Here is a 22,056-nt window from a genome sequence, read left to right as displayed (position 1 = left end):
CTCCGCTTCGTTCTCCCCTAAACCCCGCCTCCTGTCGGACGGACGCAACGCTCATTGGTCAATTCCCCTCTAGTGACAGCGAGCGGCAAGCCCTTCCATTGGCTAGAAGCTGCCCGGCGCACAGATGAGATGCAAATCCACAGCTCTGCCAGTAAAAGGCTGCCGCTGTGCACAGGGATATCCACTCATCCAGACGCGAGGGTGGTGAACAGAGAGAGAGAGAGTGCGTAACGGCATATCCGCTGTAAGGCTGCTCTTTTGGAATCACACAAAACCAAAAAAAGTTCATTTAATTCTATTTACTTGTCCTCTCTCCTCCTACTTGTTCCATTTCCTTTTTTGCGCGCGACGCCAGCCATGTGTGGACGCGTAATTTCAGCCGTGCCAGAAGGACCTCTGATGACTTTTCAAAAAGTACCACACGCTTCAAAGTGACTGTTGTCTCCACCCTGCATGGAGAACAGGAGCAAAGCTCCGTGAACAGCTGGAGGGCTGATTTTGAGATCGCGTCCCCTAAGAGCTTTTTACGCACAAGGACTGGAATCTGCGTCTGGATAACGCGCCGCAACTCGGCATTTTTTTCTAAAGGACAGACAACAAGAAGTGGACAACGTGTGAATTTACCGACACGTCCAAAGTGAAAAGAAAAAGCTTCTTGTGCTGAGAACAAGTGATTTAAAGAGAAGGAGACGAGCGGGATCATAGAGAAGATCGGGGAAGTTGAGTATCTGTGGACGCACTGTGGCGCACAAATGGTGTTTCTGTGGGACGCAAAATACGGTACAAGTCATTTCTCTGATTCCCTCTTTCATTTCTCTAAGTAAGAATGTGTGTCGTTGTAGTCACCGACATCGTCTCCATTGAAAAAAAGCGGTATGAGTACAAAGATGTGAAATGAACACACTCGTTGATAATCTCCATCCTCTGTCATTACGCGCTTGGTTCCGGAGATGGGAAATTTCATTTTAAGTCATCATATGTGAGTCATCTGCCCATCAGCATGACGGCGTCATGGTTTCTTTGATCTTTTTTTAATTTAAGAAAGAAAGAAAGACAAAGAAAGAAAGAAAGAAAGAGAGAGTCTGTGTGTGTTGACAATGTTGTTGTTTTGTGGATTTGATGTGTTAGCATCAGTCTGTTGGGAGGTTTTAAGCTGCAGATATTTTATGAATCTAATAATCCATCTCAGTGTAACTTCCCCTTTTCATATTACAGTCACATTAATCACAGGCTCAATAACTTCTCCACTATAAAACCTCATTTCAGCATAAAGTACATGAACTACATGCAATGCTTTATAATCGGCTATACATCAGAGACAAGGTCTTTTTCTATAGCATTCAGTTTAGTATCATGTTAAGATTGTGCTCACCCTTGTTTAACCACGCGTTAGACAAATATTTAATCATTAATAGCTAATTAATGCCATTAACATGTAGTGCAACATGTTTAGACTTTAAACTGGAACCTTGGTTGTGAACCCATGTGGAGTCACTTACTCCACATGGACTGATATTTGATTCATATTTTTTAAATTAAAAGCAAACTTCTTTCACATTTTTTTATTAATAGTACATTTGAAATCATTTATCAAGACAACCATGATAAACAGAAGTATTTTTTTTCATTTTCCTTAAATTAAAATGAGTTGAAATTCTTATATTAGAATATGAGACAGTTACAATTTTAAATAATACGTTTTTCTACAGTAACCTGACACGCTAAAGTGCAACATCATGTGAAAATGTGCCTTGCAGATTTATTAGAGTGTGATCAAAACCACTTTCCAGTCGGTTTTAGTTGAAAAGTCACAGCACAAATTCTGAAGGCTCAGGCGGGGGTGCGAGGCCGACTATGGCTGTAAGCAATACAGAAGTCCCCTGCGTCCCTTGACAAATTTAATTTCTATACACTGTAGATTATACACAATGAACACAGCAGTGATGTTACTATAATAAAATAAACAGATCTTCCTTTGAATTTTCAAACATTTTTGCCAAGTAAATGTGACTCCACACCTCAATTCTATCCTTAAATTTGATTAATTTGATTTGATCTAACGACAATACTTCACAAGAGAAGTTTGTGGTCACTGTGAATTTGCTTCAGATTGGCTAACTAATTTAAATATGATTATTTGCTGTTGGTGTCTGTGGGCTCCACACACACAGGCACACACACACCCACATACACACACGCACACACACGCCATTCACATCAGCAGCCTCACTGAGAGGTGGAGGTTGCATTAGTACAGTGTGGAAGCATTGGGAAGGTTTCAAACTGTAAACCAAACTCCAAACCGCCAGCATGTGGCTTCAATTGTGGGTTTTGGCTGACTGACAATGCAACAGGCCCATTGACACTACAGAGCGACAGGCAGGCAGACAGACATACATACATACAGACAGACAAGTGGGGCTTTTTACTTATTTACCATATTCCCATTGCAACATTCACCTCTCTGACCAGATTAAGTTATGATGTTTTTATGTTACATCCACTGTAACACTGGACTTGGTGTAAATCCTCTGTTTAACTTGTGTTTTCTGTAAATTGTGCCGACTCTCACTATTATTCATTTAAAGGAGACTGTGTGCAGGAGCGGCAGCAGCCGCTGCTGTCTTTAGTTTCATGACTCCACACTCTGGTATTCAAGTCAGTGTGACCATGTTGTGTGTCATCATGCACTGTATATAGGTGTGTGTGTGGGGTTGAGTTACATTAGTGTGGTGTGTTATGTCTTATTTCATACATCCTGTTTGTTCATTTCACACAGATTTTTGTCAGTTTCATATTTTCATTAATTCTATATTTTCATACTGGAATAAGAATTAATTTACAATGAACACAAGGAACTGCTTTTAAAGATGATACTTAAATATAGTGAAAATCATCCTTCACAGTGTCCCAGAGCTCAAACTAATATCTGTATCTTCTTTTGTCTAAACAACAATTCAGAACCTCAAACTGATGATTATTATAACATTTTTTTTATCATAGAAAATAATTCAAAACACGACACAAGCTCTGAACCAGTGAATTTTAGCTAAATAGCCAACGGTCAAAAATGTGTGGATTCATTTTTCTTTTGCTATTTCTAGTTGATTAATGTTTCATCTCCTCTGATTTTTGTCCATATTGATTTAACCCCCAAACCCCTATGAATTAATCTGATCGTTTCTGTTCCTCAGACCCAGCCCCTGGCCGGCGTTACACTCCCCCCTCCACCACCCTCGCCTCCGGGGGGAAGATGGCCGAGGCCCTGCCCCTGGGGGCCCAGGAGGCCGGAGGCGGGGCCGCTCTGATGGGCAAACTGCGTATGGCAGACCGCGGCATGGTGGAGGTACAGTAGCATGAATTTAATTGATTATAACATCTAGTCCAGAGTGTCCCCAAATCTAAAGCGTCCTCCCAGCTCCCAGTTGGTGTCCTACTGGGAAACACCAGTTTGAAATGCAACTGTGATGGTTTCACAGGTGATCTCAGATCATCCAGGAGAGCTGGTGAAGACGGACAGTCCGAACTTCCTCTGCTCGGTGCTGCCGACACACTGGAGGTGTAACAAGACTCTGCCCATTGCCTTCAAGGTGTGTATCTCCGGAGCCTCACGCAGTCCCCATCAACCTTTGTTGTTTAATCCAGCATCTGACACATTAACATTGGAGAGAAGCACATTTAGAAGTGTATTATAATCAATATTGAGTCACTTTTACTTGCTTTTTTAAATTTGTTGCTACTTCATCCACACTACCACTTTTGTTTGACAGTTGTAGTTAGTTGGTTTACATATCAAGATTTAAGATTTATGATTAACTCTTATAGAATAAAAAAAACTACTAATAGTACTACTACTACTAATAATAATAATAATAATAACAATAATAATGCAAGGTCAAAAATACTATCAGGATCAAAACAGGCGGTCTGGCAGAGAGCAAGTGGAAAAGGACAGATTGTATACTGGGGAGCTAATGAGGGAACATGTGAGCAGATGATAATAATAATAATAATAATAATAATAATAATAATCATCATCATCATGCAGACTCTTTGATGAGAACATTTATGTTGTCTTCCCTTACGTATCGATGTATGTGGATGTGTTCAGCTTTCCTGCACTTTGAGACCAAAAGCCTCTGTGGAAAAGCAGCTTTTAGCCTCAGAACACACAAGTGATTGATTTATTGAGTTTTACGCATTAGCGTTCGCACGTGTGTGTGTGTGTGTGTGTGTGTGTGTGTGTGTGTGTGTGTGTGAGGGAGAGTTTGGTGCATTATACATCATTATGGAGCATCATGAGCGGATGTCACTGCCTCTTACTGATAATGGATGACTGTTATGATGTGCGCGCACAGACACACTCACACATGCATGCACACACACACACACACACACACAAATATATACACTTATCATGAACATGCTCCAGTGTACATACATGACAACACTTAAACTGTAGGTTAGCGCGCACACACACACACACACACACACACATTGCTCTTGACCCGAGAGCGTCATAATTGTTTCCTTAGTCTTGTTTACTCTGCTGGGCTGGTTTCATGCTCCATTGCTGCCAGTCTCTCTCTCATCCGCTGGACATCTGTGTGTGTGTGTGTGTGTGTGTGTGTGTGCGTGCTTGTGTGTCCTCTCCAAGTTTTTTTTGATTATTAAGTATTTCCAGGTCAAGACCCATATTTTGAAACCAGGAGAGTCAGTCCTGCTTTACTGCGACTACTTTGGAAGATTTTTATACTATCCTATTGAATCGTGAGCTTTTCTCAATACTGTTTGAACACTGGAACCTAAACATATTGAGATTTAATCTCCTGAAGACCAATATGAGGAGTGATCAATGCTATTGTCAGACTTTTTGAGGGCGGAATTGTGAGCTGCGATGACTCAATAGCAGGGTTAAAGAGATATATCAGCCATAGTATCCACAGCAGTCATTTGCACACTGATGGTGTGGTGTGATTAGCGTTAATATGGAAATCAACCTCCCTGGCTCTATATTTGCGTAGGTGCAGGAGAATGTGCTCTCTAGTGCGCTGAGCATCACACATTTCCATTCGACATGTGTTTAGGTATTGTTTTTCTGCAGTGGAAAGGACTGACCTTTTATTTTACCATTTGCATCTTTGACATGACATTTCAGACCTAAAGCTGCTTGTTTCTCCGTGTGTGCTTATTTGTGGCCATGAGCAGACAGAAAAGCTGCTAGCCCCGAAGCTAGCCATGTCAACCGTCATGTAACTGTGGTTGTAGGTGGACATCTTTTCATGAGCCGATGCAAATTTCAAGGTGTGATAGGTGAGGCCCTGAGGGAGGCACTCACTGACCAACAGGAAATGGATGTGCGGATGGATTCAATGTAACTAACGTTTGAATTAGCAGTTGAACAGCACTCTGTAGCACTCTGTATGCATAAGTAACGGCAATCACAACAACAGCGCGTTAATGACAACAGCATGTTCATGACAACGGGCGCATTCACAACAATGGCAACAACAACCATTTAGTTCAGGTTCCCGCCTACGAACACAAACTTCAATGAACTTTGAATAAACTGGTGAACAGCACTTTGTGGAGCCACTTTAAAACGTTTCTGCATAAGGTCAACAGTTCCTTGCTTTGACTGTAGCCTATACCCCAAAGTACGGTGGGAACTGTAGTTCTAGAACCCAGAACAGAAATGAGACAAACAATGGTTCGAATATTCTGCTTTCAAGCATGAAGTTACCGAGGCAGTTTTAGAGTTAATAACATACTGTGAAGTCGGCAGAGCTTTGGTTCAACTGCACAATATCGCAGATAGCCCGGGACAAAGTGTGATCAGTGGTGGAGTCAGTAAGGGACGAGGCTGAGATGTTCAGTAAATATGGATCACCTGCTTCACCCTGGAATTAATCTTTAAATAAACTTGGAACACGAGTCTAAACAAGATACGCTGCCGCTTTGTGGCATAAGAACTTGGAGTATGGTATAATGGGCACCTTAAGATCCATGAATAATGCATATTTTGTATTGGTTTGTACAATCAGTTCACTTGAGGGGACAATGTTGATACTAACTTCAGTGGGAAACCAACCCGAAACAAAAAGATGAGGCGAACATGCCTTCTTGGATATACATGCAAAACTCTATATCTTCTCTCCTGTGCTCTTCCCTCACGTCTCAAGGTGGTTGCCCTGGGCGACATCCCCGATGGCACCTTGGTAACGGTGATGGCAGGAAACGACGAGAATTACTCAGCGGAGCTTCGCAACGCCACGGCAGCCATCAAGAACCAAGTGGCTCGATTCAACGACCTACGTTTTGTCGGCCGCAGTGGAAGAGGTATATATACACCCACGCACACACACAAGAAAACACACATATACAAAAATATTGAAAACATCAATACAGATTTTGTAATGTTTAGACCCAGATGTGAGCTACAGTGGCATCAGTCCCAACAGGGAGAGTAGTATTGTCCTTTAATGTCTCTCACTGGTTGAAATGTAATATGTGTGTTTTGCACAAGCGCACAATACAGCGGGGATAAATTAGGGGAAGTACACGTGAATAAAAACAGTATTCCAGTATTCACGCAGCTTCCTCGTAACACCCCATTCACCCCCCCTCATCTCAACGGACACACTACACCACAGTTACTCTAAATCGGTTGCAGGCAAATGTCCCAACTTATCTATTTAAAACACTAGTCCTGTGTACACAAGCTCTGCTAGCACACACACACATACACACGGACACACGGACACACACACACACACACACATACACACACACACACACACACACACACATTCACAAATGTGCAAGAAAATGACAAGTACTCCCCAGCAAAAGATTCATATAGGAGTAACTGTCAATATTTGATTCCACAGTCCTGCAAAAAAATTCAAATGAAGAAAGTTGAGGAGCCTGAATTTGTTTTCATGCAAATGTACCCGCTGAGAGAACAATGAGGTGCATTCTCCCAGCATCACTTCATTGCAGAAGTAATTTTAGATACACAATTCATTGTGTTTGTTTTGTTGTAGTGGATTTACAGCTGGACAATAGTGGATAACACATATAACCCTGCACCTTTGAGAAACATATCCTCTCTGCATTAATTAGCTTTACACTATGTAGCCTGTCTATTAGGAACACATAGACAAACTAGTACAGCCTAACACAAGGGCCCTGCAATAAATCCTCCTTCATCAAGGAGGTCATAAAGGTTGCCATGGCACCCCATCTAATATCGGTTGAAACATTTCACTGAAAATCATCATGGTGGAGCCACAGGAAAAGTCAGGGGATTACCAAAGTCATCAGCACCACTGTTACTGCTGTTTTGCTAGCGTGGCAAAAATCATCAGGCAGTGTCAGGCAGCGATAACATTTAGTAATATCGCTGTCTTTTATATAACAAGAGTGATACTACTATGACCTTGTTGCATTCAAAATGCACCATGCTGTATCTGTTAAAGGTTATGCTGACCTGGCACTATTCTATACTTTTCTTATTAAACCCTATGGGACAAATTGGGACTTGTGAAAATGGACAATAGAAATAAAACTGTATTAATAAGTAAAATCTGAAAATCAGCCTATAGCCTGAGGAATGTGGAGCAAGGAGGAAATGTCTGTTAGTGGTCAAATGCTAGGATATCGAAGTTTTGTTTCTTTTCCTCAAAATATTATGACTCTTTTCTCATTAAATTATAACTTTATTCTCTTAATATTATAACATTATGGCCATATTACTCCATCGTAATGAAAAGATCCAAACCATAAGTATCTCTCAATACTTTCTGACTGTCCCACCCTGTGTGAGTCTCTCAACCTGAAGCCTATTGCTGTTAAGTGGAAATCTTTAAGAACACCTCATAAATACATCCAGTGCAAGAGTGTGGTCACTGATACGTGGCCAATAAGACACAGATGAATAAGATAAATAAAGGTTCTGGAAACACACATAGCTCCTGTACGATTTGGTTTGGGGTCCTGCACGTGGGATTTATTGATTACAGAAAAATACAGACCCTCATCAGACCTATCTTTTATCTATTGGCCTGATGTGATGGGTGTGATGACATTTTATTTATGGCCACGTTTTTTTGTTTCAAGCGCTTTTCCACCACGATTTGTGTAGCAAACTGTCAATACATTAAAAGTTTATGGTGCTGAGTGATAACCACTCACATCGGCCCTCATGTTGTGCAGAGATTCTACAACCCCGAACTGTCATCAACTGTCCATGCAGGAAGTGGTTAGTTCAGCAGCCGACACCAATGAGGTGGTTTAGTGGTTTGACTAGTGGTTTCCCTATGTGTTTCTGTGTGTGTGGGTGGGAGTTCTCAAACTTTGTCAGTGTTCCCTTTTTGCAGAGGCACTTGGTTACAACTCTCTCACACACAGGTAGTGAGACACTCGTGATTTGTGCAGTATTTACACAGGGCTGACATGGACGTAGAGCCGCTCTGTGGATTTGCATGTGACTAGCAGTCATTTCAAAGAGTGAGGGTGAATTAATCCCGTATATTTTTATGAAGTTTTACTTGAAGCTACACTACCTGAACTAGTTCACAGCACTAATTAACACCTAAATTCCTAAACCCACATAGTCTAGTTTCAAAATATTAACAGTGTGTGTCTCAAACACAAAAGTTAAGCTTTTCTCAGTCTCCAGTCTTTGGACTTAATTGCATGAGACAAAGAGGTGTGTCTGTTGTTTAGCCCACACCCTCACTGATTTGAATGAGGTGGACACTGAAACCCACCTGCAGTCTTTTTCAATGCAAACATGCACCAGTCACCAGCTATTTTGTATGTAAATGCATCTATTTTACTCATCCTTTGGTTGAACATTACTTGTACATTATTTATATTTATTATTTACCCAACTGATTAGAGATAAAAGGCGTTTCAGTCCTGCCTATGTCCCATAATTGACAATGAAGTTATATATATACACAATAGGAACACATGTGTACATAATGTAGCATCTATCTGTCACATGCAAATATATTTTTATAGTTTTCATGCAAATGTAACAGCAGAGTTGTTGAATAAGAAAAATCAATAATAGCAAATGTGAAGTAAAGGTGATCAAAGGTTTAACCTGAGATTGTGTACACCAGTAGGGACTCGTGTGAGGATAGTAAATCTGCACAGCAGCTGAAAGAAAACCTGCCAATGGCCAGTGTAATATGATGGTTCAACCTTTCACATCCATATGCCTGTGCTGTGTCTCTGTGTGTGTGTGTGTGTGTGTGTGTGTGTGTGTGTGTGTGTGTGTGTGTGTGTGTGTGTGTGTGGTGTGTTGTGTGGTGTGTGTGTGTGGGGTGTGTGTGTGTGTGTGTGTGTGTGCGTGTGTGCAATTTGCAACCGGTTTTCAGTCTCTCTTTTAGTTCCTCTTTTAAACACAGGACCATCATTTTTCTCTTTCACAATATTGTACATGCACATGCACACACGCATACACACACACAAATATACAAACACTAACTTATTGTTCTGGGAACACACACACACACACACACACACACACCCACACACACACACACATCGCTTTGTTGAAGAAGTTGTACCCCAATCCAGCAAGCCCTGACATGATGCACACTCTGTCTCTATAACACACACACACACACATACATACAATTCACCTCATGTGTGAAATGCACTCTTATCTACAGGGAGGAAGGGAGACATGGGGGTGACTAGAAAGAAAGTCCCAGGCATATGCCTTGGAGAATTAGTCATCGTGTTTGTGTGTGTATCTGTGTGTGTGTGTGTGTGCGGGTGTAGGATGCGACCGGCTGGCTGATAGACACAACAGACACAAAGACCTCAGCTGTTCCTTCCCCCCTCTCCCTATCAGCCAAATCTCTCTTACTGTAAACTCTCCGAGTAAACAACCTACACAAAAACACAATCCATCTTCCTCAGCACTATGTGGTATTATACAGTAATGGTTACAAAGTAGTAGTAGTAGTGTATGGAGCAGAATATACAGTATATGGTGGGTATGCATATGTTGAGAAGAATAGAAAGAAAGAAGGACTGAGACAAGAAGGAAGGTTTGAGGTGACCACACACCCTCTAGTGGCTGTCAGTATGGTAGATGGACTTGTCAACTATCAATAACCAGCAGGCACAGTGCCAGTGTCAGTAAAGTGTGGTTTACATTTAATTTTAAGGCAACACCTCATGCCCCAGTTGTGTAAATCTAATATGAGGAAAGTATACAAAGTCACACATGGACCAACAACTGCCAAACAACAGTGAGTAGACTTTCTTGTCAAGGCTCAGTTCAGACTGAAAAGATGGATCTATAATCCAAAGCACTCACAGATTTAACATAACAAATATAAAACTCAAGATTTACCTGTTTCTTAACATCTACCAGCACAGTAATTGGGAATGACACGTGGGATTAGCTGAAAATACAGATGTGGGTTTTGCACTTCAGTGTAGTGCTTGGTAAAACTGGACACTGTTGTATAAAGGTGGCAAAAGTTGAGCAAAAGCAGAATTTATATATTTTCCAATCCTCACCTTGCCAGTGGACTCACCACTGAGTGAGAGAGATGTTTTAATGATCTTCCAAAAAACACCCTCATGCATTTTGATCTGTGTACCGATGGAGGTCATGGAGAGCAGACAGTTTGCAGTGGAGGTGGTGTTTTTGCCAAGTGCCTAAAGGTGCTCTTTGTAAGTTTCTCTTATTGCACAGCAGAGGTAACGCTGCTCAGATTTGCATATAATAACCTCTTGGATAATGAAAAGTAACATATGGCTTCTTTAAATATTATACTGTCACACTTTTAATTTGGGTTATTACTTGAAAAGGTTTGCACGCTCCAATTTCAGAAAACACTTTCTCAAGCCTCTCAAGCAGTGTTTTCTCTTGGGTTCCTTTTTAAAGGGAACTTCAGGCTTTTATAAATTCGCAGTCTTTTAATGTACAAAAATGTTTCTCACTAGCGGAAAGGGAAACACTAAAAAGCATAAGAACATAATTTTCACTTGCAACAATCTCCACCAGTACTGTGAACTTCACACAAGCAGCCTCTCACATATGTTGTGGTGTCCACATGGTTTCTCCAGAGCCACTATAGCCATGAGCTGTACACGGTAACAGAGGCCAACATCAACTGCATCACAGCCACCGACACACTCTTTTAACTGATGCTAAATGTAGCTCTACCACAATCTGTCCCTTCAGTAGGTAGCCTGCATTCAATTTAAGCAACTTTCCTTGCCCTTATGTTACAGCTAAGTGGAGCCCAGTTAGTAGTACAGTACAAGCTGTCACAGTCCAAATGCAGTTCGTGGTTATGGTCAGAGAGAGAGAAAAAAGGGAGCAGGGTTAAAGAGAAGTAAGTAACACCTGGCATTACCCCCATATTATGTGTCTGAATCAGACTGTCTGCACGTGGTAACTTCCCTTCAGCCCCGGCAGACAACAGTGGTGGTCTGCAAGTGTGTGTTTACAGCAAGCGCTGTGTTGAGTGAGCGCTACTTCCAAAACTGAGGCTGGCAGTGACCCCCCCCCCCCCAGGGGCTAAACGCACACACACGCAACCACACACACCCACATAGTCCAAAACACTTGATACAGTGACCATACATTCTAAGGTGTTGCATTAATATATTAGTATGTACTACTCTACTGCAAAAACTGTTTAATACTACTTTTTTAAGGGCATGTAGCCATTAAAATCATATACTAGGACAACATAATCAAAGCTATGGTCAGGAGAGAGCGATAGAAAGAGTGGTTCCTGGTTTATTCTTGTCTGGGGGTCCATGACTTAGATGACTTAATGCATTAAGCAGACCCAGGGGATATTTAGGGAGCACAGGGGGAGCAGAGGAGAGGATATAGGATAGCAAGAGGAGAGTATGTAGCTCACAAAAGGTTCTCAATACCATCAACCTCTGTTTTTGATTAGGTTTTATTCCCTTGCCCTTTTTATTTGCTCATCATCTCTTTTATTCTGTTCCCATCTCTCTGTCCTCCTCCACTTTCACTCTTATCCTGTCCTCTCTTCTCTTAGGGAAGAGTTTCAACCTGACCATCACAGTGTTCACCAACCCTCCTCAAGTGGCCACATACCAAAGAGCTATTAAAATTACAGTGGACGGTCCGAGAGAGCCACGACGTGAGTTACACTGACACACACACACACACACACACACACACACACAAATGTTGACATCTTCCTTCTCAGATGAAAATAACATCTGGAGTCCCACAGGGTCAAGTTGTGGGTCCCGTCTAATTCCCTATTTAAATGGATTGCCACAAACACAGCTACCTACATCCACAGTTTACATTGTCAATGTTACTCCAGAGCTAACCAAAACCGGAACACTGTGATACACCAATGATTAAGGTTTAGGACACCTTCAAAATGAAAGACTGTCATGCTATATGTCCATCTACCACCCCAACCTGTATACCATAACTTTTTACCTGGTTACATAAGGGACACACTAATTGTTGCACTGACGAAGATGTTGTAATTGGAAATACATCACAAGGTGCAGACTTACTTACAGTGGGTCAGAAATCCCATATGACCTGTTGGAGGCAGCTGCTTACTGCAGCCTTTTATCCCTAATGAGTTACACTAATGTTTATATGCACAAGTTATTCTTGCCTCTTTTCATTTGTTCTTTGACTGACCATGAGTTACAGGCTCCTGCATCTAGAATGGATGATACTCAATGTCACTGTTGTGTATTTACTTGTCTGCACAGGCAAATAGGAAGATACCAAATTGAGAATATTTGGGATTGCGGTGATTGCCACCACCACAATCTTTCCCCCGCCTTAACCAGAGCTTATTATCGTTCTCTAACCTTAACCACGCGTGTTATCATGCTCAATGGTATTGTTGCCATTGATATTAATAGTGTTTACAACCTTACCAGCAGAGAAGCTGATAAGGTTGACAACAATGTACATTTTTAAGGACAGTTAAACAGTTTCATCAAGGTCAGCAGTTTGATCTTAATTCACTTTTTATAAGCACAGATAAGAACATGTTATGGCACATACCTGCTTGAGAAAGTCAGAGTATGATAGTTGTTTTTTGGACCTATAAGTTAATAAAGTAACCAACAACATACACAATGAGGACATGAGCTCAAGTCCCTACAGACAAAGACTCAGCTGAGTGAGTCAATGAGGAACCTGATGCAACACTGAGTTCCTCTCCCACTCCGTGTGTGATGAAACAAGGGGATTTCTAATGGCAGAATAAAGCGCAGTAAAAAAAGGCACACCGATTTTGTTTTGCTAAAACCCATGTCATACGCATAAAAGTCCTCTTAAATGGAGGTGAAGTGAAGTGAACGACACTGGTCAGCACAGTGAGGAGAGACGGGAGGTGACAGAAAGAGAAGAAGACTCCTGCCAGCTCTGCTCAGCTGTTAATAACCATCACTCGTCTCTAACTCGCCCACACACACACACACACACACACACACACACACACACACACACACACACACACACACACAGTATAAATACACATTCACGCACACTTCCCCCATTGGGAGGAAGTGCCTGTAACTGGAGCTCAGTCTTAGTGCTTTGAAGTGCAGCCAACACCACAGACAGCGTGACAGACCGCCACACACACACATGTGGGCCTATGCGGCGCCCATCGCCAGATTCACAGCCAGAGCGTGTTATAGTCTGGACATTTATACCCTATTTTGAGTTATAACTGTTGCTGAAATCCTTGGATTATGTAATCAGATTACAAGCAGGGAGTAATCTGCAGGCAAAATATCTCTCCGTTGCTTCGTGTTACACACAAACAGCTCCGGATTGAGTTTGCAGAACTTTGGTGTTGGGGCTGTATATTCAAAGGTGTTGATCAGTCATCATGACAATTTCAACTCAGGTCATCGTCAGAAGATGGACGAGGTCAAACCAGGCACACTGGCGTTCTCTGAGAGGCTAACTGAGCTGGAGCAGCTGAGGCGGAGCTCGATGAGGGTGACGCCGCCTCACCATCATCACCATCAACCCTCCACCAACCCCCGCCAAGCACTCAACTCTGCCACATTCTCCAGTCCCACGCACACGCAGTTAACTGCTGGTAAGAGCCCAAAAAACAATGGTTACATTTATGTCTAATCAGCCTTAATCAGTACAACAAGAGTAGAAATGGCAAAGAAGAAAAGTGTGTCTTCTTTCCTGTCAAACACTTCCTGTATTCTCGGTACAGTCACTTACATTCAACAGGGAAGCTGAAACAAAGAGTCACATTGTTCGGCTCAGTTAACCAAATTCAAACTGTCCATTACCCAAATTAAAGTGAGATGGACATGTTGTATTTATCAGTGTCACTTTAACCCAGTTAGGTTTTAGGCATTCCCTTTGACTGTAATAGCTCTGTCAAAGAGCAAATGCCCCTTTTTCTGATTATTCTTTGTAGTGTAATCTTTTTGTTTCTTCATAGTAACACAAAAATCTGAATTTAAGTTAAAAAAAGGTAAACTGCGATTAAAATGTTGATTCCCATCATTTATAATCTTTCAGCCACATTAGTATTTGTGGCATTTTATCCTAAGCAGCTGTTATACGACAATCAATTGTGTCTTTCTCGAGGACACTTCAGCATCTAGACACCCCAGCCACAGCCCTTACTTTCATACTGAGGAACTACTGCTTCAGTTTCACTATGAGCTCAAACGTGATCTAATGCGGCAATCATTCTAGACTACCAAGAACCGTGATACATGTCCTTTCAGAGAACAGGAAAGTCACAGGTCCGTGGTTCTTAAATAGCCATGACATGCTGCAAATGAAAAGTGTAAAGGTACCACTGTAGTCTACGCATGAATCTACATGGTGGAAATCCTTATTTTAATGAAGTCTGGGCAGGTTTTCTGGTTAGGTTTTACCAACATAAGTCCGAAAGAACAGATCAAACAGGTCTTTTTATCGTCTAATGAGAAACTTCTGTCTGTGGCTCCTGCTCAGAAATGCCTTCTGAACTCATTTCGAGGACTAAGGATTACTACATGTACGGTGACGCCAGACTACATGTCTACTCAGTGTGTGATTGGGTGGTTGTTGGTGAATCAGTTCAGCCCTAGTCTGAAAGCAGCTTGGTCACAGAGGCCAGAGACGTTTTGGGGTTTGTGTCTTTTATTTGTCACTTCCTGTAGTGAAACAAGATCTCATAGGTGTTGACATTACCAAGTCATTTTACCAAATGATTCAGCAGTGTCTCACATCGTACGAGCTTGTTCCTGTCAGTGCATTGACCGATTTTTACCAAACTTGGTGGGGAGGTTACTTGGGAGAGTGTCTCCTAGTGATTAACTATTGGAGCTGATTAGTCAAAGATCGAGGTTGACCAAAAATACGATCCAGAAAAACACATTTGCCAAGATGTCTCTGTAAATACTAGAGAGACATATGATGTCATGTGATAAGTGACTATGAGACCTAAAGCCTGAATAGATCATCATATAGTCGGATTAACCAATCATTTGTCATCATATGGTATAGATGATGCCATGATGACGTCATTTTGAAATGGATTTTTTTACAATGTAAAACTGCAGGTATATAAGGATATGCATCACCCCTGTGACGCTTTTCATTTTGCTATAGAAACCGAAAGCACTCCCATACCCTGAAATCTTCTCCCTTTATATTTACATTCATTCATTCATACAGTGGCAATTTGAGTGAGCAACTTTCACCTTTTTAGAAGTGTTTAATGCAGAAGTAGGAATTCAGCCGCACGCTAAACACAATGGGATGAAGTGCTCCTCTTTTATATTCTGTGGAGAAGGACGATTTTTCTGTTTCACCACATTTCTGGAGCTTCAATGCAGATTCATTGTAGTGTAGTGCAGCACACACCATCATCTACTAACAGGCAGAAACAAAAACTGTGTTCCCAAACTTGTGCATTCAGCTTGCATCCAACCTCATTGTTCCTCCTTGTGGTTTTAGTGAGATCTGTTGTGGTCTGTGTGTGTGGGTGTGTGTGTGTACATGTGTGCGCGCGCTTGTGTGTTGTACCCGTGAGAGTTTGTGTAACCGTGGATACTCTATTTGGCACCAGAAGACAGTATCTGTTCCTCTTCGGCCTTCAGTGGTAGTGACGATGTGAGTGTTTATGCGTGCAAGTGCGTCTGTTGTAGTACACCTTCGTATCTGTGCATGTGTGTGTCTGTAAGTGAGGAAGCAAGATAGGAGGAAATGAGAGTCACCTGGCAGGAAGTGCTACTATAAGAAAAAAAAAATGTAAATGTCAGAATTTGAAACCAAATCCTTCCTCACAAGACTTCTCGATTGATGTTCATCCGCCATTGGATGATGCATAAATACTATTAATTATACTCTTGTATAAAATATCCAATTTTTGGACTGGACGAGGGAATCGAACCACCAACAACCTTCTGGTTAGTGGACTACCCGCCCTCTCATTTTCAGAAATGGTATAGAGGCCATTGAAGTTTATTTTTTCATTGGATGTCAATACTAGTCAATATATTGTAATTTTAGTTGTATGAAGTTTTCTTTTGCAGTTTTATAATAAGTCTGAGGAACAGGACTGCGTGGCATCCATGTTGCCGTTGCCTAGCAACATTGTTCACTGGAACAGCAAGCATGACTTCCCATGTTGTAACCACAAGCTCAAAAGTTCCATGTGAAGGCAGCGCAGACTGCTGTGCAGCCAAACCACAGCCTTGGAACACTGTCATTGTTAAGATTCACTGCGTACTGACGCTAACACATGCTACTTTTGAGAAGAGCTGCCACTCTGTCCTCCAGAAATGCTGAGTCTAAACTAAAGGCTAAGATCAACATCAATTTAAACTGAAGCTGGACAGATCCAGATCCAGACAAGTATTGCTATTGCAGTTAGAAAATAGAGTTCTGGAACATAAAATGAACATTTTTATAATTATTTTAGTAATGGAAATGGTAATGTGAGCACATAATTACTGCATAACAGTGCAGAATATCTACAGATCTGTAACTCAAACTGAAACTCTGAGTTCTTACCTATTCCTTATCATAGATGTGAATCTATCAGTGCAATAGTGGATCATATTTTTGTCTATTTTAACTCAGTCTTCAGTCTCTTTCACTGGAGGTTGCATGAACTGGATAGCAACCGAACTGTGACTAATATTAAGGCTGTGAAAACAAATACATACCTGATGGAAAGATAAATAGAGAGGTAGCTCTCAGCGCTTCCTGATTTCTGTTTTTTTCAGATGCCTCTCAAAATGAAAACAGCAACAGGAAGCCGTTATGAAGCCATTCAAGACCTTACTATCTTTTTCTTTCTCTTCCTCCCTTGTTACCTTTACTCTAGATAGCTCTCCCCAATCATCAGGCCCTGCTGAACTTTCAATTCTCTTTTAATTCTCGTCACCGCTCACTTCACTTCTCTGGTTATAAATACTGCACATATAGTTTCCGCTGTGCGTGTGTGTAAAGGGCAACTTAGCCAAGTCTTTGTAGACGTAACTAGCAACAGGAGCTGTTACCTCCTTCCATCTTGTGATTCAGTGTCAAGTCCTCTTGCAGCATCTTGAATCTGAGATTTGTCTTTCGCTTTTGTTTCATCCATAGACCCTCCCTGTACTATTTGATTTGAGTCTTGCTCCGTCTGTGATTTTTTGAGTTTGCTGTGAGGTCTGCAGCATAATTTGCAAAGCACAGTTTCCTGGTTCATGTCCATGCAGCAGAAGTATAGCTCCTACTGTGAGCACCTACTCCTCATTTTGTCTTTAGCTGGTCGGAGTCCTTCTCCTCTGGGTCACGTTCACTCTCCCCCGTGTTTGTTTGTGTTGAGCTCATGCAAATTCCCCATCTCCATACATGTGTGACATACAATAATAGGTGTTTTTCTGTGTAGCCACATTATATATTGTTATAGCATACAGCCTATGTAAAGCTAAACCCTAATATATACCGACATGATCATTTCCTATACGGTGGATCTGGCTTCATCACCTGATCTGGCACCCCTGACTTTAAGATGGATCTTTTGTAAAAAAAAATCTAGCATTAAGAACTTCAAATGCATTTTTCAGAGTTTTAGATTTTACAGTAAACCTGATACCATGCAGTGCAACACAATCCACAAAGAAGGGAGAAACATTAAAGAGCGCCCCCCCCCCCCAGAAGCTGATTGTTTCATGGTGGTTATGTTCTAAAGTGCGGAGGAGAAAGATGGAGGTGGTTGTTTTTATAGTGTCCCGCCATTGCACACTGTGAGCTGCTATTGGCTGGGGGCTACACACCCACTGTTTTCAGCCCTGATACATCCCCAACATGGCAAAATAAGCATGCATGAATCATATCAGACTTCAGTGATATGGAATGAATGAGTTTTAATAACATTTTTTTGACATCTATGTAGCCGGCTATATGTTTTACTTCAATTTCCACACAGCCCGCCATCTACTGGATGACTTCTGGCCCACATTAGTGCTCTCAGCTTGGGGAGAGGAGCCAGGAAAGGAAGGGGGCCTGGCACGGGGCCTAGGCCTTACCACCACCCAGATACACCACACACACACACACACACACACACACACACACCCACACACACAACACCACATACTTACGTCAGTGCTTGGGAGAGCTCTTGGCAAGACTTGAAAAGCCTTCACTGGCGTCTCGGCTGCTGCGTACAATTTGCTTCCTCGTCTATCCACACATACATACTCACACAAACACACATACATATGCACGCTTGTCTGCAAGTCTGTGGATGATCAGTGCCATTTATTAGACTGTGGGGAAAAAGGCTGGATTGAATGAAAGAACTCACACACACATACACGCACACACACACACACACACACACACACACACGCACACAGCCCTCCCCTTCATCCATCCACCCCCACACCAAGTTAATTGCTTCCTCTCCTCCATCTCTCTTTTTTCTTTTTTCTTTCACCGTCAACAGCTTCTGTCTCAAGACCAAGTTCATGTGAATCAGCCTTTTATTTAAACAACATACTCTCCACAAATCGTGTTATCAATAGTTTGTCACTTTGCATACAAAGTTAAAAGCCAAAACGTGGCTTTTTATTTGTCATAAAATATTTTAAAGTTAAGGTTTAATAGCCCATATATTAAAGTTTGTCAAAGTAGAATCAAATAACCAGGACCATTCCAACAATTTGACACACGCCCATCACCTAGCCTGTAAGAACAATTAAATAACGTCTTCTGTGATTTTGGAGAAGAGCCTGATGATGTCATCTGCATTATTACCTCACATGTTATAATTCCCCATAAAAACTGACGAGTCCCCCAATTTTATAGGGGTGTGATACTAAACCTCTGAGCTTCCCCATTAGGAAATAAAGATGGTGGATCAACACTACAGTCCAGGCGCCACTGGAAACAGCTATCTCATGAAATGACGGACTGCTCTAAGACTTTAAAAGTGTCAGTTATTAAGCTCTCTCTCCCTCTCTCTCTCTCTCAGATTCCAGACAGATGCAGTCGTCTCCATCTTGGTCCTACGACCAGTCTTATCCCTACCTTGGCCAAATAACCGCACCCACTGTCCATACAGCCAACCCCCTTTCGCCTGGCCGCTCTTCACTCAGCGACTTGTCCTCTCGACTCACAGGTAACACACAGGCACACGCCCACAAACGGACAGCAGAACTAAGTGAGTATATTGGTGGATTGTAACCGTTTCCTCTGCCCTCTCTCAGGCCCGGACCTCACAGCCTTCGGAGACCCCAGGATGACCTTGGAACGATCTTTCTCTTCTCTTCCCTCCTTGCCTGACTCCCGCTTCTCCGACCCCCGCGTGCACTACCCTCCCACAGCGGCTGCCTTCACCTACGCCCCCTCCCACAACTCTGTCTCCAACAGCGCCCTTGGCATCAGCATGGCGACAGCCATGGCGACCACCCCAGCAGGGAGGTACCACACCTACCTGCCTCCTCCCTATCCTGCGAACACGCCGCACCAGGCTCAGAATGGGCATTTCCAGTCCACCTCCTCACCGTACCACCTGTACTACTCCACCGCTGCTGGATCGTACCAGTTCTCCATGATGGCCGGAGGAGGAGGCAGCAGCGACTCACGCTCCCCTCCAAGGATCCTGCCACCATGCACCAACGCCTCCACAGGCTCCTCCCTCCTGCACCCGTCATTGCCCAATCAGAATGAAGGCGTGGGCGTTGAGGTGGAGTCTAGCCATAGTAGCTCCCCGACAAACATGGCGGCTGCTGAAGCTGTCTGGAGACCGTACTGAAACAGCCAAGGGAGGATGCTCTTAATAAAGTGCAACGGATATCACCCCCTGGTCATGTGATGGCAGACGCTGAACAACACTGAACACATAAATACACACCAATCTGATTACATTACGTGGTTTTCATCTACACATGGGATTTGTTGACAGTAACAAAAATATTGAATATCAACAGACTTATACTCACGGCACATCAGTAGAATTAACAAATTCAAACTTGGGCTTGCTGAGCTCAATTGAAAACACTTTTTGAGTTCTGTTCGAAACTGGGACAGTGGTTACTGGTTTCTATTTATGTGGGAAAACCACATTACTGTGCGTCATCACATGACCAGGTGCCATATGCAGGGTGCGCCCACTTTAAGAAAAAAGGCTACTGACAAACACTGTTAGTTCAATGAAGAACAAGCAGGGCGACTGACAGATTTAGCAGTGAGGGGACTGATCACAACCCCAGCCTCACTGCAGGATACAAAGAGAGACACGGGACTGCAGGAGAGAAGAGTTTCTATGAAACGAAAGGATCTAACCATGGACATGAAAAGCAGCAGGGAAACATTTTGGTTCAACACTGACAAGGTGCATGCAGCAGCACTGGACTGATCTCAATTCAGCTTCCCCTTGTACATTAACAGGACTTTCCCCTCATAAATGTTGTTGTTGTGACTCGATGATTTGCTCATCCCGAATATTGTAGTGGCCTGTTTGTGTTTTCCTTCACCCCTCCGTCCATTTTTCATTCTTCCCCCATGCTGTTACCACTCCTCTTTGGTTTATGGTTGAAGAACTGAGCCCATCGCCTTTCAAAGAAAATAATGAAACATGATTACTTCACTCGCTAAAGTAGCTCAAATGGCCTCTGAATCAAATCTGGACAAAAAACAACTGTGACAGTGTGCTTCAGCCTCACCCATCAAAACAACTAGTAACTCCGATCTTTAAGACAAGGCTTTGATTATTATGTTAAGCAACTGTAGTCAATTTGAGATTTTCCACATTTTCATTACATTTATTCGGCAGATCCTTTCTTACTCAAGGACTAAAGACCCCGGGTGAAACTGGCAACATTGCGCAAAACTGGCTGAACTGCCCAGCGTTGGTTAAGGAGCCTGATTGATTCCATATTTATCATAGATGGCCCCCGGATTCCAGAGAGATTTTTCATCTTCCGAAGGTCTAAATGACGACTCAGATGTTTTTACAGGGGCAACACTTGGTATGAAAATAAAATTTAAACTGTGTTTGTGTTTCATCAGCAGCTTCACTCCGAGATGACTTGTATTCTGGCCTGCAGACCAGTCTCTGCTCGATGTTGAATGACTCATTTCCTCACTGCACTGAGAAGTCATTACAGTATGAAGTTTTGCAATGTGTTAATTTATTCCCACAATGCCATTTTTGGTAGCGTTTCACGTCTTTGTTCTTGTGTGTGAGTATGTGTGTGTGTGTATGTGTGGGTGGGTGTGTGTGTGGGTGAGTATGTGTATGTTACTTTTACCCATGATCCACAGCTAATTTGTACTGTATATAGCCATGGCTGTAAATTACACTGCATTTTTAATATGGTTTCGTCATCCCTTGCTCGCTCTGTTTCTCTCTTACACACACACAGACACACACACATACACACGTGTTTTATTTTGAAACTGTTGATAGTTCACATTTGGTTGTGATTTATATAAATATTCTTGAGGAAAATGCAACTGTTGTCCTGTGGTTATTTGTCAGATAATTTGTCTCATAATTATCTTTCTCTTTATTTCACACACACACA

At 42.2% G+C, this 22,056-nt stretch overlaps 1 protein-coding gene across 3 annotated transcripts in view; it reads left to right on the top strand.

Annotated features, from left to right (window-relative positions):
- runx1 (RUNX family transcription factor 1) overlaps nt 1-21,985 on the top strand; it is a 50,810-nt gene extending 28,825 nt beyond the window's left edge. Inside the window, exons 1-8 of one of the 3 annotated variants that reach the window (XM_035150435.2) lie at nt 189-780; nt 3,195-3,346; nt 3,480-3,590; nt 6,183-6,339; nt 12,057-12,161; nt 13,917-14,114; nt 19,500-19,646; nt 19,735-21,985. In XM_035150435.2, the coding sequence (XP_035006326.1) occupies nt 753-780; nt 3,195-3,346; nt 3,480-3,590; nt 6,183-6,339; nt 12,057-12,161; nt 13,917-14,114; nt 19,500-19,646; nt 19,735-20,282 (1,446 nt within the window). In that variant the 5' untranslated portion in view covers nt 189-752 and the 3' untranslated portion in view covers nt 20,283-21,985. Of the gene's footprint in view, nt 1-188; nt 781-3,194; nt 3,347-3,479; nt 3,591-6,182; nt 6,340-12,056; nt 12,162-13,916; nt 14,115-19,499; nt 19,647-19,734 lie in introns of those variants that run through there. The other 2 variants (XM_035150436.2, XM_035150438.2) reach the window with 2 other exon arrangements.
- Nucleotides 21,986-22,056: the final 71 nt, after the last annotated feature.

This window comes from Hippoglossus stenolepis, chromosome 24, assembly GCF_022539355.2.
Source record: "Hippoglossus stenolepis isolate QCI-W04-F060 chromosome 24, HSTE1.2, whole genome shotgun sequence".
NCBI lineage: Eukaryota > Metazoa > Chordata > Actinopteri > Pleuronectiformes > Pleuronectidae > Hippoglossus > Hippoglossus stenolepis.
Note: the sequence above shows the minus strand (reverse complement) of the source record. Positions and strands in the feature narration are given on the sequence as shown.